We start from the raw sequence: 16,861 nt of genomic DNA, 5'->3' as shown, positions 1-16,861 counted from the left end.
AACTGCACGCCGAGTCGCACGCCGTGCGGCCGCAGCCAATGGCAGCGCAGGAGCGTGACAAGGGGTGCCACAGGTGGGCGCCGTCGTAAGTTTCTGCCTTACGACGGAGACTGACATGTGGAGAATTGGCATGATTAAGAAGTCCGCACTAGATATCTATCGAACTTTTAAGCAGGAAATTGCCAAAGAAAGGATCTATGATAATACTCGGGGTAGTTCTCTACTGTTTGAGGCCAGGACGGGAGTATTGCGAACCAAGACAAAGCGGGCCAAATACGTGGGGTAGACACCGTATGCAGTGCGTGTGGAGAGGAAGAAGGAACTGCCGAACACTTGATAATGTTCTGTAAAGGGCTTCACCCTATAGTTCCGGATGATGGCGCAGAGTTTTTCAAAGCACTGGGGTTTAGGAACCGGGAGGGCAAAATAGACATTAAGCGGGTAGACCTAACTAAAAGGAGGTTATCTGATTTGTGGCTAAAGTCAAGGCATGAGTGAAAATTAAACCCTTCACTGCAAAGCACCTGTCCAACTTTACTATTTAAAGGAAAAAAAAAGATGAAGCAAGTGGTTAGTTCGTTAAGTATTACGGCTAGGTGACGTTAGCCGCTGCCTGATCTAAAGGGTACAGCCACATACATCCATCCATCCAGCCTCGCTGCTCTGAATGCCCTTGTATTTTTCAATATCGCCGTTGTCAGTGGCATCAAAAACATTACATAGACTGTTTCTGACATGAAATAACTCATGATTGAATAAAGTGATGCTTGAAGCATGTTATTTCTGCAAGGCAACCCCCGTTTCCGAACTAACGACGAGATGAGCCGTGATGGAAGCCCATTTCGCAGGTAAACAAACAGTGGTACCGGCGGTCTCGGCGAACCGGCCCACTTCGTTCCCACCACTGCTTTTTACATCGAGGCCGTCGATTAAACCAGTTGCATGGGTGAAAGCGTCATATAAGTGTACGAGGTTTTATCGTGTTGGTAAAAAGAAGCGCTCGACAATGAGCTCACGTTGGAAAGAGAGCGGCGCTAGCGAGACCGTCGGCCTTGCTAAGCCTACGCTCGGAGTCGATAATGAATGTGGGCTGTGTCGATGTTTGTCGCTCGCGAAGGCGTAGCTTTGTTGGCTATGTTATTAGACAACAAGGCATGGCTGCGTGAGCTTCTTTGTTTGGCGCTCAGTAAAGAGGATATGATGCCTTCCGAGCGGGCAACCTGAGGCGGCCGTATGGGCCGAACGACACAAGGGCCGTTCGCCCCATGTGTCGTGAACCGTCGTACGCCGCATCGGATGCCAAATCGCACCATGTGTCTCCCGCTAAGGCGCGCGACGATGGCGTTGTGGCGCTCCGTCATGGCCCGGCCTTGCGGCATGCACAGACAGAGGACGTGCGGCAGTGTCTCCTACCCGTACCCGCATCACAGGCACCTTGATACATTTAGACACCTTGATACCTTTAGACACCTTGATACCTTGGCATTTTTAGACAATCTGAAGAAGAGCACAGACAAACTTGTATGCTCTAATGATACACTTGTTTTTATCACTTCATTGACGTTCTCATTCAATTAATTGATTGCCCTGGTCCTAAATCCTTCTGAACTTCACCTATGGTCGTGCTACCTCCGAAATTGGTCCAGTCTATTCGCGGCAAGATCGGGCTATAGGTGGCAGCACCGTCCCAGCGAAAGTGTGGATAGACGGTTGGCGGCGCGTATACCAATACACGTAGCGGCGCTGCATTGCGTGTGGTGTGAGCCGATTGTCGGTGGATAAAATGCGTGGACTACAGTTTACGGTTAATATCTACACTCTTCTCTACTTAATCGGTGCACGACGCCTTTGCAACGTTAATACTATCCTCAAGTAAAGCGCATTCGCCTTTCATAGGGATGCTCGCCCTGGGTGACTCTTTTCACACTTTCGCGCTAAAGCACACCTTCGCTTGTACAGAAATCATGGTACAGAAACAAGAGGATCACCCACTTCTGAAAAATGCCGTAACTATACAACACGTGGTGCTGCGCTAAACCCGCTTTCCTGCAACGTTCATGGTTTCTCAGGTGCTTTAAGTTTGCTTCACGGCAAAACAGGCAAGGCGTGCTCCACGCTTTCAGTCGCAACGAAGCCCTGCTCTACGCTCTAGTGCGCCTGTGTCGGTGAACTTTGATGCGTGGTCGTAGCGCTAGCACTGGCGCACCGCGGAGCGATGCCACGCTGCATGGTGTTCGTACTAAGAGTGGACAAGCCTGTACCTTCGGTTCATGAAGAAAACGGATGTCGACGTCAGCTTGACGAACGACGCGCTCCCATTTCGTTCTTCAGTTGCCCTTAGGAAACGAGAACACTCGCAGTATCGGTCCCTTTGACGCGACAATGAGCCACACAGCATCGCCCAACCGTTCGGTTTTCCAGCCGTAAAGATTGCGAATATCCAGTGCACAAAACGCAGCACACATCCACGCTGCAGTTCACAGACAGAGAAAAATATGGTGTGCTCAAGTCGCCAACAAGAACACAAGCACACCACGAAAACTTTCGTCGAGCTTGGCAATCCATGGTTGTCGAGCGAGGAGAGCAAGCGTAGGCACGTCTGTGCAGCGAGACACACTGGTCAAAATGGCGTGACGTCAGAGCCCGTGGCCGACACAGTGAGCAGGCCTGGAATTATCTAGGTTGCATTGGGTAGTCTCATCTAGAGTTAGTGTATATGCTACCTTCGGGTAGCAGAGCTGCGCATACATTTTCCTACCGCCGCTCACGCCGCTATTCGGCGAGCACTGTCACGTGGTGCAAAGTGACCTTGAATGGTCAATTTCACGTGGCGAAGCCAACTTTACGTGCACGATGGCGCGGCGCACGTGCGTTAACGGCCGGCGCCGACTTCAGACGCATATAGTGACCGCCATTAGGGGCTCATTTTGGTTGAACAGCGCACACGAGACAGATACGGGCGCTGACTCGTAACTAACATTTATTTGGGAAAGAACAGCTGATATATAGGTGAAGTGGAACTTAGCAAAAATGCAAAAAATAAACAAACAGCAATACACCCGAACCCGCCGCAAGCAAGGGAAAAATATATATACATTGGTATCATCTTCTGCAGGTGCGAAAAATATTGCTGAATTCTGCGTCGCTCAGCGCAATTGACGGCATGCTGACACACTTATCGTTTTTCCGTCGGATGTGGAAGCCTTGAATCCCTTCTCTTGCTAAATGATTTTTTATGATGCGGCAATATCACTGTGTCGTTGAAGAAGAATACGCAGCCACATTCGTGACAATGAGTGGCGAGGGAGCACGGTCTGATAATGAGCGTTCGTCTTCCCGAAGGCGAACGTTGATGCATCTCCCGCTTTGGCCATGATAAGTGGCCAAAAGTAAGCCGCTGAATGTAAGCCGTGCGTCGTAATAAAAGAAGTTAAGTGCTCGAGGTTTAGTACCGAAACTAGCCCGTGTTTCCGTATTATTGCTCAAGCTTATAGCATGCGCTGACGAACAGACGTGACTTCCGGTCTGCTTGTCATCGCCTTCTCACCCTCCTTCGTAGCTTTCAGCTCGCTTGCTGAGAACAAAGTGCTTAGAGCGTGCGACGAATCCGTGTATCTGCGCTGACACTTGGCGCATTCTAAAAAAGGTTTTTGCGGCACTTTACTCGTGAGGCGATGAACTCATTGAATGAAGCTACTGGGCAAAGAGTTGCAGGGCATCTTTAGGGACTACTTTATTCCAACAGAGGCTGCAGGCCTCAGCGGTGACCCAGTTTCTTGTCTACATGCGCACGTACCACGGTAGTAGGATCAGCAAAAGGTCTCCGGTTGTTGCTGGTGTCCCGAGGGACCAAGTTGGGTGCCCTCCGGCAGCCCTGATGCCATGTTCCGGACAGTCGAGCGCGTCCAGCGACGGGGCTACTACCTGAGCGCCGTGGCCACCACTGCTCGCTGGCCATACGAGCAACACCGGGTTGCCGTGCCACTAGCGGCATCGGGGTGGGAGCCACTTCGCCCCCGCCCCGTGAACAGCCAGGCGTGACGGAACGAAGAGTCCGCATCGCCAGTCCGGAACAGCTTCCAAGACAGGAAACTGCTGCAAAAAGCGCTTACGTTTCAAAGGTACGATATTCACAGCTTCTGCGTTAATCGAACTGACGAAACAACGGAGATGCTGGCGAGTTTTGATAAAAGAGGAGCTTTCGTTGCTGCTTCAACGTGGTTTCCCGTGCGTTCGTTCTCTTTCTCTTCGAAGTTCTGCAGATGAAGAGGGACATGTTTGTCTGGCTCGGACATAAATAACATGAAAACCATGTCGTGTACGTCATGAAGCTCTTTATCTCAGTCATGTGTTTCACATACCCGTATACCACGGGCTGCATTATGTGGGTATGCGGCTATGCGACTTAAAGTTTGTATTTACCTAAAAGCGACAACAACAGTCGTCAGTAATTTAAACAGGAGAACCTTTAAAAAATCCGGCCTCGGCAGCGTTGATCCGACGACTGCAAAAAATAAGCATCAGGATCTTAGCAGGAATCCAACCCAAGCGCTACGTGGGCATTCATGCATTTTACCACTAAACCACGCAAAGTCTTGTATCTACTTTGTAAAATGCAGGCATCAAGTTGGTGCAAAGCGAGTATGGTTACAATGCCAGCGATTTAAATTTATAGCAAGGAGATAAGCATTGCGTATGTACTCTTACATTAAACTACCTTTCATTACTTCCTTTCCAATTGGTCGTTATCTGTATATGATTGGCCTAAATATGCTGTGTCATGCCCACAGCACCAGCTCGTTACGCGAGGCACCAATGATGCGAAAACGATTCATCGCGTAATGACCACTTCTGCACGACCACGCAATACATAAGAGAATGAACTATTTTCAATACGGCATATTGGTTGCCATTGGTTCTTCGACATTTAAAAATTTCAGGCTGCCATAAAATTGGCTACTCGTTACATGACGTCACTAATCTATGAAACGTCGTGTTGTTTATTACAGTGCACACACATTAAACAGCGCATTAAGAAGCTGAATAGTACCTAAGGCTTTTTGGAGTTGCCGGAAAGCATCTCATTTAAAATGTAATTCAAATAGGCTAGCCGCCGATACATTAGCAGAGGCTACTTCTATAGCAGTTAGCGAGATGTAATAATATTAGTATAACAAAATAATATCACTATGCGCTAGCTTGTGGGCATGTGCATTTCTGTGAGCTCACCCTTTCTGAGAAAGAGAGGAAGAGAGAGAACGAAGGAACGCTGCACGCGTTCCTTCGTTCAATTGTTCAAGACAATTGCTTCGTTCAATTCGTTCAAAGACAATTGAAAATGAATGAAAACCAACCAACCAACTGGCTCGACTCTTAATTGAGCCTTCATAGTGGTAAAAACTATGGTCTTTTACATTCTTCCTGGTGATGTTGCAGGGCAGGCTTAAAAGCTGAGCTTCCAACTGTGCTGCAGTCCATAGCCAATGAGGGTGGCGACTTGGGCTTGTTGGTATGGTTGCATGATGATGATGGCAAAATTGCAGAGCTAGGTGACACGTGTGTGAGCAGCCCATCAGTGGTGTTGACAGATAAGGAACTTGATTACATGTATTCGCGATAGGGTTTGTGGTAACATGGGATAAAAGGAAGAAAGAAAAAGCAAAAAAAGATTGAAAAATATAAAATTGTAAAGTATTGGAACACGCGCGTTGGTTATATTTGATGGTTTTTAGAGCTACGCACGTGCGACGTTGGCGTGGTGGATCGCATACACCACGGAGATCTGCGTGTAATAAACTGTTGTTGAAAGTTAGCGCTGTGTTGTGTCTATGTGCCTTCTCTTGTCCGTGTTCGTTGTCTGCGCTACCATCTATCATCATGCAGTCCATAGCCTTTATTCGTCGCCACTTCGCAAGCTGCCGCCATCGCTCCAAGTTACTGTAAGCAAGGCTGAGCAAGTTTATCAAAATTTAAAGTGGAAAGCTTTTTTTTTTTGGTGCTTCCAGTACGGCAAAACTAAATCATTAAAAAAACTCGCAACACTCATCGGCTCACAGCAGCTTAGATGAGCAACGGTGGTTCTATTCCTTTTCGATGAAAAAAAAAAGTTACTTTCCAGAAGCAGCAAATGCTTTGACCGGTCGATAAATAGTTAGCTCGTTCCCATATGTATAGCTCCATCTGCCAGTCACGGCAAAATAAAAGCATGAACAAATGATGTAATGCTATGGGGCCCCTGTTCAGCGCTAGCCTGCTCTGCAATACTACAGCAAAAGGCGCGAAAGCGCCGCATATACGTAGCCCGTACCACAAAGAGCCTATTAAGAAAATTGTCGCAGTGGAAATGGTGGAAAAACTTGACTATATATTAAAAGGTTCACTCGTAGCATTTTCATTTCCTCGGAATAATATAATTATGGAGGCGCCAAAACTGTAGGCCCGTGAGCTCAGATTTGGGTGCATGTTAAAGAACGCCAGGTGGTCAAAATGACCAGAGTCCTCCACTACGGCATCTCTCATAATATTATGGTGGTTTTGGGACGTTAAACCCCACACATCAATCAATCAATCAATCAATCAATCAATCAATCAATCAGAACAATATAATTGAGTGATTACTGTGGTAAAGGAAAAGCTCGCCTCAGTTTTCCCAGCGTGTAGCCAATAGTGACCATTGTCGAAAGGGAGGACGGGGGCTCAGCCCCCTAATTCTTGTGAGTGAGAAACACGTGTTCTTCTCGCCCCCCCCCTCCCCCGGCTGATACGCCTAAGGGATATGCTAAATGACCGCTGTCACATGACAAAAAATGCACGTGCCCAACTGTTCTTAGGGGTGAAGCTCCTTAAAGCGGCACCCGTTCGTCCCTCGTTGTCGTAGTCGTATTGTGTAACCAGTGTTACATTTTGACCTGCAAGGTGGTGCCGATGGGAGATTTCTCCGGTGTTTTGTTGAACAATAAAAAGTTCGCGAAGTGCGCGTTACCTAAAAGCCGAATGCTCCTGTCTCTCATTCCCTATTAGCAGCCATTGGCATGTACATTGAGCACTATCTGACAAGAAAAGGTTGCTACTTTATACTCGCTGGGTGTAACCTCCTTAGTTTTAGAAAGGTTTAGCGAGCGTTGAGCCGCAGTGCCAGGAATACCATGAACTCGAGGTGGTTAAAGGTGGGAAGTAGATACGAAGCGCAAGCCGTAAGAAAGTGTGCGTGTGCCACCTCTAGTTTAGTCCTTGGAATGTCCGCTGGATGGCGGTGCTTCTATATGGTTAATATATGATGAAAAGATGCGAGCTAGATGTGGGTACTTGGAGTGTTGACTAGATGGACGAACGGACACACAGACAGATGCATGAATGGATGCATGAACGGACGCAGGGGCGGATGCATGGACGAACGCAGGGATGGACGCACGAACAGACGCACGCACGGACGGGTGGATGGACGCATAGACGGTCACACAGACAGACGCATTGACGGACGGAAGCAAGAACGAATGGACGGACGAATGCTTCGCCCCACTCTCCATCATTCACTCCGTGGATATGCTGCAATTTTTTTTTTTGAGCTAGCGGAGTTCAACGACTTTTGCTTTTGATGTGCATTGCAGGAAAATGTGTGCCTGCGTTTTATGCCTATTACGAAGGAAGTGTAGCCTTTATTTCTTGGTGCTAAAAAACGACAATAGAAAGATATCGTAAAGGCGTTACCGCTGTAAACGTGTCGCTCTAAGTGTTTCGCTACACGTTCGGCCGATGGGCTCACGGCTGAATCTGGATTTGCAGGCAGAACCACTGCTAGATCGAGATGTGACTCCGAGACAAGATGAACATGTACATCAGCGAGATGGCCTCCCCGGTGCCCATGTGCAGGGCCATGTCCCGGAAGCTGGGCAAGTTGACCGTACTCCGCATGGTCGAACAGCACATCAAGACATGCTCGTCACGATCACTGAGGTCGACGAACAATGTTCCTTCGAATGCGCGTGCTTTACACGAACTTAGCTGAACATTTAATCCACTTTTAATGATCAATGATTGCACATAAAGCGGTGCCATGTATTCGTTAAGCGATCGTTCGTTGTACTGCGATACTTCGCAGCGCTTGCTCGCATTACGAATATCAGTCAGCAAATCAATCTCATTAATCGACTAATGGATCATTTATGCCTAAGAGCATTACTGGTGTTTATGGTGGGTGGTCGTATTTAGCTCATACCATTAATATGTCTTCAATCATGCAGGTTCCATAAATTTGTACACGGAAGGCACTACGAGCTCCCATGGTTGTTGGAGGAGGACGTCAAAAACGTTGTCTTACAGGTAAGTAATAGCGTAACTTGAATTCTGAAAGGTCATTCCCCTAAGTAACCTTCGTTTAACTCAAGTTCGAAGTTACCCACAAAGCTTATTTTCACTTGCGATCAAGATATCAATCGACTACCAACCTCTTGTCGTATATACTGCAGTTACTCTGAGGCTGTCTTTATCGGACATTGTTTGGTGCCACGTTGCGCATTCTTTTGTACTCCCGCACGAATAAGCTTTTGCAGCAAGAACCACAAATTGTTTATCTGATGATAACAACGCGGCGGGACATTCCCTCTTTGCAAATGCTCACCGTGAAAAATCGAAGTTCATAAACTATAGACGAGAGCACACCTATCTCGCACCCAGGCGCCTTTGGCGGTATACTCTCGCTCCCAGAGACACCATAATTTGTTTGGAACTGCCAAGGCGCGCCTCGCTAGCATGGCATGCAGTGGCTCTGGGAGGTTAAAACGCGAGAAAGCGCCTGTTCACGCTGCGCCCGCTTATAAAATGTCATCTGGGTACCACTGCACTGTCATCTGATGCGACAACAACCAGCGCAAGATGAAGAGATTGCTGAGCATAGCCTGTGAAGTTCACAGCGCATCGCGGGAGTCGTGTCTCTGTGGTGTTTTGCGATTGCACAGATTTCCGTCCACAACGAAAAAGCTTAGCTCCGCCGCCCTATAGGATATAATTGCAATCAGCAGGAAAAACTACGAGCCCAGTGAAGTGTACGAATAAGTATACTTATTACGTTTATTCGCGCGACTCCAGCTGTCCCACTTTACAGCAGCGATTTGCGTGCAGTATACCCGTAGTATGTGGCACAAAACTGTTGCCGTACTCTTTCGCAGGCCACATGTCAATAATTGGATATACGCATTAAGACTCACGCGTGGATGCACGCGCCGCGCATGTTTAGTACAACTGTAACGGCCTACTATCGCAATGCAAAGAGACGTGAAGGGCGTGGAAATCATGGCTTTCGACTCGGTCGAACTGCGACATGCCTTTACTGTCACTATGCGAATCTACATGTGCTTTCGGCCGGCGTCACCATAGCATTTTAAAATCTTGTTCTGGCTGGCACGTTTGCACCGCGTGTGTGTTCTCAGTGCCCGACAGGACTGGCAATTGATAGACATGCTGTGCATGAGCGTAAGTAAGAGCCAGATTCTAGTGCTTCGTTGACGCCGGCTTACAGCACAAATTCTGCCTTGTCACAGCCATGGCACGCCACAGTTAACGCTGTTCACGTTTCTTTCAGTCAGATAATACGTACCTGATGAAGTTGCTTCTGCAGTCTGCAATGCACGTGCTGCAGACCTTCCGGACTGTCTACAAAGGTCTCATCGACGTTTCACACAAAATCAGCATAAAATTCCAGCTCGAAACAGGAACAGCACGAAACATGCTTACAGCTGCACTCGGGTTGTGAAGTTTCGCGTTTGATTTGCAGAGCGTCTGCTCGCGTGGCAGTGGAGGATGTTGCTTCGCCGCGCTTGCAGCAGATGGCGCCACGTGCTTTTCAATATGGCAGTCAGCATTGAGCTTGCTGTGTTCCGATATATAGCTAATGTGACGTGAGGGTTTCCTACAGTGACTTTAACCAAACTCTTTCAGTGAGGCATTGAAGAACATGTATTATAAAGAATGACACATTTAAAAAGCTCTTACCTAAGGTATTTCTGATGAATTTTCTTTTCATTTTTTTTGCGGGGTGCTGACGGTTTTTTTGTTCGTTGTGAACTGTGACCACGGTCGCATCCTGTAGATGTCGGAGTCGGTGCAACAGACGCTCAACTACACTCAGAGGAGGGAGAAAGTGCCACGACATTCTCTCACACTCATCTCGGACTCAGCATAAAATACGTGGTTGATCCCACTTTTTAGGAATCATTATAACACAAAAGTGAAATGCGTCATCTCAGAGGTAGTTGAGCATTCATTGTGCATTGCTTCGTCACAAGGGCTAAGGAATGAATGCTGCCGTAATAAATTGAAATGTCACGCGAAGAACGGCAAGCAGCCCGAAATTTGCAGCGCGTACCTCACAATTTTTACTTGGTGTGTGAGCAGCTCGCTTCTTTTGTAAACGCGGCCGCGGTAGCGATAGAATTGACATTGGCGCTTTCTTCAACCACTGTAATTACAAAGCAAACATACGGTGGAAGCACAAGAGGCACAAGCACCCCAATTTGGAGATAAGCGTGCGCGTGAGTGAGTCACCACGCTAAAGAACATCTAACGCCCTTTGGTCACGCCGACCACGCTATGTGGAGGCGCTAGGGAGCCTTCATAGGCGTGCGCTTCGGAGCCTGCGCGCACATGCGCAGCGACGCGTGGGTAGGCATGGCACGACGACCTTCGGAACGCGCCCGCCCAACGTGTGCCCGTCGTGCCATATCGCTACTGACTACTAAAACGTGCTGTAGTTTCCGAGCTCTGAGGACTGCCAGTGGTACATGGTGTATATAAATGATTCTCTGGTAACATGTTGGAGAAGGGTCGCTGTGTGGTTTAGTGGTTAGCGTCGCGCACTGTGAAGCGTGAGGTCACTGGTTTGGCGTCCCCCTGAGTTACTTTCTCTTGTTTTTTTGTAATCTGTAAGAAAATATTTCACAACGTCATATGCGTGACGGAAATACGTTACGAAGCCGTTGTGGACCTTGGCGTAAAATACTTTCGTGTTAAAAAAAAACGAAAATGGTGCGGCAGTTCACGTATCTTGTTTTTCACAGAAATGTAGTAGAAAACGACCCACACGACCTGCTGCGACCAATGTTTCCGAGTCAGAGTTTGAAACGTATGTCTGAAAGAGAGAGACAAGAATGTGATGAACAACCATTGTGGAAACATAGGGAAGTTGAATCAATACTCTGTTGTTTGTAAGTAGGCTCAAAGCGATAGGTTAAAGAAAAAAAAGGAGAAAGAACCGAAGAAGAAAGGCAGGGAGGTTAACCAAGCTTTGGCTCGGTTGGCTACCCTACACTTGGGATTGGGGAAAAATGGGAATGATAGAAAGGAAGGGATAAAAGATGAACAATTAGAAATAGATAGATGAGCACAATTGTATTACGTAGTGTCTATAGAAAGGAATAATCATGAATAGCAAAGGGGACAAACAATAGGATGCAATAATATAGATGTTCCCACCCAAAAAATTAGGTAATAAAGTGTCACTACTCCCCAACGAGAATCACCACCTTCCGGTCAGAGTAAAACCAACCCAACCCTCACGCTTCACACAGGTGGTAGCAAGGCGAATCTTGCTCAAGAGTGTTGTGGCTCGGGCGAGTTGGTTACCCACGGAGATAGCTCGAATTAGCGTGGCACGTTTGAAAAAAAAAAGGAAAAGGTGACACAGACGTCAAGAAAGGTGGGCGCTAAACGTAAACTCGTGAACAGAACTTGCTGGCAGAGACGCACTTGGCGTTACAGCTCAGAACGTAGGACCTTGCATATCACCTCTGAGGAGGCTTCATCCTGACACCAGGACACTCTTCTAGGATCTGTACGTGTAAAACGACATTGTCCTTTTTCAACGTAAGTTTAGTCTTCTGCCGTATGCATAGGTTGGTGAACTCACTCATGAGTTGACTCACTGAGACTAAGGTCGAGCCATGAGCCTCAGTCAGAATGAGTGCGGGTGAGTAATAATTTGGTGAGTTTGAGTCCGAGTGAGTCAGGCTCAGAAAAATGTTGGTGAGCCTGGGTCCGAGTGAGTCCAGAGCACCAGATATGTTTCATGAGTGAGTTCAAGTGAGCTGCACAATTTCTGCCGACCTATGTATTCGCAATTACCCGCGACCCATTTGCCCCGGTTCACGCAGCGATGCTGCCCCTGTAAGGGGAATTTCCAGAGCGGCAGAGCAGGCTGTGTCCTGGTGCTCGTCGCTTCTTCTTCTGTTGGATGAAATGCAAGACGTAGGCGACCCTCAAGGAGGAGGCCGACACCGCGACGGGAGGCCAGTGACACTGAAAGTCGCACAGCTTCGACAGCCGATACTCGGTCATCCACTGCACCGGCTACCTCAAGTCGTGGGCACTCGCCAAGCTCAGTTTGTACGAAGACGCCCCAGCGGACGGCTGCGTAGGGCGCGAAAACTACGCAAGCGCATTACAACTTAGAAGGGTATCGGCGTGGGATAGTTGGTATGGTAGCGCTCGTACTTGTTTCTCTAGTTGTCCTAGTCGTCAGTTCCCGCAATGCCAATCATCATGAGTACATCATCTTTCTTTTCTTGTTGTTGTAAACTGTCAGATTGGATACGTAACTTCGTACATAGTAAAGATGGCGCTTGCAAGAAGACGCACTCCCCTCCTACCCTCCAATAATTTACAAAACAGTGGGGGGGGGGGGCGGATGGCAGGTATGAATGACATCGCTCTGGTCACCCTCCTCCCCCCGCCCCAATCCAGAAAGTTGAGAAAGGTATTTCGGGGAAGTATACGCAGTGAGAAAGAGACGAGATCATGTGGAACTGAACTGGGCCTGTTCGTATTACCCTGTTTGGAGAAGGTTTCAGAAAACGGGAAAGAAAGATGAAGAAATCGCACTTGCCAGACTTGCACTAGAAATAAGCCAAACGCGCCGATGATGACGGTGGTGGTGTTGCAGATCTGGCTGGTAATCTCTCCTCCCCAGAGTCTCTTTTGAGGCATTATTCTTCACCGCTACTTACGAGTTTCACTTGGGCTAGTCTTCGGCAGATAAGTTCAAAGTAATTACCGATATTCCTTAACGCACCATCCATTCGCCTTTGGGATACGAATGTGTTCATTACAAGGACGATGACATTATGGCGTGACCATCGCAGACTGCATATGCTGATTTCGCTTCTTGCGGCGAAGAAATTAAATTAAGCTTAGTTGCGGCGTTTAACACTCAATTTAAACTGTGCAGAGCTAAGCAACGGTATTGCATTTGCCTCTAAGTTTGGAATCTGTAACTAGAGTACGAGGCACAGTTTGCAGGTAGTGGGTGAGAAGGGGGTCTGCATTGCGTCACATCTCTCGAGTGATGGTTTGTTAACGTGTAACTAGATCTCAGTACTTCAATTTCTTTTGAAGCTTCTGTGCGGGAGCTCCTTCTGTCGGATATACGCTACGTTGACACCTCGGGGGTCTCTTAGTCGGGGTGCCACGAAATAAACTCTGCACGTTGTTTTCCAGGTGCAACCTGAGCTGCTTAGTGTCCGTGGGCAGGGTGCACGGAGATCATGCCAGCAGCTCCGTGACAAGGACCGCACTCGATCCCGAGGCGGTACAGTTCGTCTCTAGGCACGCTGCCGACGGGAAGTTTCTTTTCATAGACAAAAAAGTGAGTGCTACTCAAGCTTTCCCATAGATAACCTCGCCCTCGTATTGCTGCAAACACTCTCCCAGTCGAAGAATAACTCCAGCATTGGTTGCAGAAAACAATGCCTCTTTCACTATTTTTTTATATGCGAAGCATGTCATAGCGAATTTCGGTGACATTGAACGTATCTATCTATCTATCTATCTATCTATCTATCTATCTATCTATCTATCTATCTATCTATCTATCTATCTATCTATCTATCTATCTATCTATCTATTTATCTATTTATCTATTTATCTATTTATCTATTTATCTATTTATCTATCTATCTATCTATCTATCTATCTGTCTGTCTGTCTGTCTGTCTGTCTGTCTGTCTGTCTGTCTGTGTGTCTGTGTGTCTGTGTGTGTGTGTGTGTGTGTGTGTGTGTGTGTGTGTGTGTGTGTGTGTGTGTGTCTGTGTGTGTGTGTGTCTGTGTGTGTGTGTGTCTGTCTGTCTGTCTGTCTGTCTGTCTGTCTGTCTGTCTGTCTGTCTGTCTGTCTGTCTGTCTGTCTGTCTGTCTGTCTAGCCACCTATGACCTTTAGCTCTCCTGGCCGTTTCGAAAATAAGGCATCGATACCAAACTTGACATGGCATAACATGACTGTATGAAGAACATATTTGACTAGTCATAACATGAAAATCATGACATGGATGTCATGAATGCCATGATTTACCTTTCATGGTCTTGCAGCTCTCTCAGTGGTTTTGTTCACATGGCATGTTGCAAAACTTGTATGGTATGGCATCATTGCATCGCGAACACAAGCGACTGACCCTAACATGATAATCATGAGATGCGTGTCATGTAACAACATTACTACATGCCACGCTCACGATGCACTGGCGGCCGTTTTGCTAGCTTCACTTATACCAAATTTGGTATTACGGGACGTGAATGAATGATGGAGGTATGATACTGATGCAAACATGATATACACAAGGTGCGTGTCATGTAACAACATGACTACATGCTACGCTCATGATGCGCTCGCGGCTGTTTCGATAGCTTCACATGTACCAAACTCGGTATTACGCGTTGCGAACGAACTACATAGGTAAATTACACATACAAACATGATAACCACGGCATGCGTGTCATGTAACAACATGATTACATGCCACACTCATGCGCTTGTGGGCATTTAGCTAGCTTTACATATGCCAAATTTGGTATTACGTGACGTTAATGAATTACGAGGTATGTGACTGATTCAAACATGCTAATCATGAGATGTGTGTCATGTGAGAACATGACACATGCCACAGTGAAGGTGCCAATACATTTCGACGTGACGCGGTGCGCGTGCTCATCGGCGTTCATTTTGTCGGGTCACACCAGCGTTGCCACGCCAGGCACCACTCCTTCCGTATACTAGTAGGCGAACGTGTCCCTCTGTCACAAAAAGAGGGAGACAGTGTTGTCTGAGTAGTGCAGCGTGTCGCATTTCGGCTGGTTGCCGTCGGGCAGCGTCGACGGACGCTGGTTGCACCGCTCGTGCCTGGCGTCAGATTATAGAGTGGTCGCGTTTTGCTAACGTAGCGTCGCTGGGCCCAGCGTGCGCGCGCGTCAACGCTACATCGGAGTATATGGGGCCCTTCATGATGCACCCGCAGCCGTTTTACTAGCGCCACATATACCAAATTCGGTGTTACGTGACGTCAATGGATGACGAAAGTATATGACTGGTACAAACATGATAATCCTGACACACGTGTCATGTAAGAGCATGGCAACATACCACGCTCATAGCGTGCTCGCGGTCATTTCGCTAGCTCCATATATACTAAATTTGGTATCACGTGACGTGAATAGATGATGAAGGTTAACGACACATTCAAACACGATAATCATTACATTGAAGTCATGTACGGCATCATTTACCTCCACCTCGTAACGTTGTGCTGATTTTAGAGTGACATATCAACCTTTCTCATTCGTGCTTCGCATATCATGGATTCCCACTGTACGTGGGATCTGCCAATTTTTTACCTAAGTAAAATATCTTGCCTGTAGTTTTGCGTTCTGCTTCTTCATCCTAGATCTGGACCTGGTGAACAGCTTCGTGAGTAGGAACATCCTGACAACCGGAAATCAGAGCAACAGTGAAGGAAACGACGATGCGGCCATGGCGGTCATCATGAGCTTGCTGGAAGTGGACTTGGTGGGCCAGTGGACTTGAGTGGCATGCCATGGCCCTTGCCTTGGAACACCCGTTTGCACTCCTGTTAACACGGACCTCTCGCGAACCATTTCTTGCATTGAACAGAGAAGAATACATCATCTATGGACACTCATGTGAAAAACATTGCATCTAGTCTGTATTAACTGTGAAGTGCGTGTACGTTACCGCACAGAATTGTAAGTCACGCTTCGGTAAAGACCGAGCCCAGCAGGAAACGTTTCAAGGAACTGACGTCCATCTCTTCCAGCGGGGTTCGCGGTAAACCACGTCGCGTGCTTGTCGTAGAGTGTTGGTCTTATTATTTAAACTTCCTGCGTTTTAACAGCGAGTTCTACTTCTCTACAGCGATGCTGGTTGGGCTCCACTATTTCCCTGTCCACAGATAGACGTGGGACCATGTCATATGGCCGCTTCGCAAGCATCGTTAAGATAAACTCTATACCCTTGCTGCACGTTCCCTGAATGCGTAAACGCACACATTTGGAATTGCAGGCCTCAGAAAAAGATTAACTAATGAGCACTGTGATGAAGCACTGCGCTGACAGTGGTAGAGATCACTTGCAATTGGACTGGAGTACGTTAGAAGATACTTGTACAGTACTCGCAAAACAGGCAAAACAAGTGTCTGATTTACCTCGATTCTTCGTCGTCTTCTTTGCAAAACGTCAGCCGATGCCCATACTGTGAGCCCTCGAAGGCACGTGATCTGATGCGTGCTTTGGCTGACACGCAGTTGAAAGTGATAGAGGTACAATTCTGTGTATACGCATCATGTCATATTCGACAAGTCTAGTCATCGCTGCCATGTTGGCGACATGATCTAAGCTGTGATACGACGGGATATACCAAAACACCACCCTACTTGCGCCAAAGGTAAATAAAGTTAAAAATGAGCAACAGTCCAAGTCACGTTCTGTAAGTCTCAACGGCGTGCTTGAATCACGTTGTGTTTTAATCACGATAGTCTTAACGATAATCGTGAAGGCTTCGTTAGTGTCACAAATTCCACAACAAATGAA

At 47.4% G+C, this 16,861-nt stretch overlaps 1 protein-coding gene and 1 pseudogene across 1 annotated transcript in view; both read left to right on the top strand.

The window, feature by feature from the left end:
- The window catches only part of LOC142767135 (uncharacterized), an 80,409-nt gene extending 64,570 nt beyond the window's left edge, over window positions 1-15,839 (top strand). The window contains exons 5-7 of the mRNA XM_075868357.1: window positions 8,241-8,319; window positions 13,486-13,637; window positions 15,700-15,839. Of these exons, the coding sequence (XP_075724472.1) occupies window positions 8,241-8,319; window positions 13,486-13,637; window positions 15,700-15,839 (371 nt within the window). The remainder of the gene's footprint in view (window positions 1-8,240; window positions 8,320-13,485; window positions 13,638-15,699) is intronic.
- LOC142771274 (protein cycle-like) lies at window positions 9,620-12,286 on the top strand (annotated as a pseudogene).
- Window positions 15,840-16,861: the final 1,022 nt, after the last annotated feature.

This window comes from Rhipicephalus microplus, chromosome 1 (genome assembly GCF_043290135.1).
Source record: "Rhipicephalus microplus isolate Deutch F79 chromosome 1, USDA_Rmic, whole genome shotgun sequence".
NCBI classification, from domain to species: Eukaryota; Metazoa; Arthropoda; class Arachnida; order Ixodida; family Ixodidae; genus Rhipicephalus; species Rhipicephalus microplus.
This window is presented reverse-complemented; position numbering and strand designations above follow the sequence as displayed.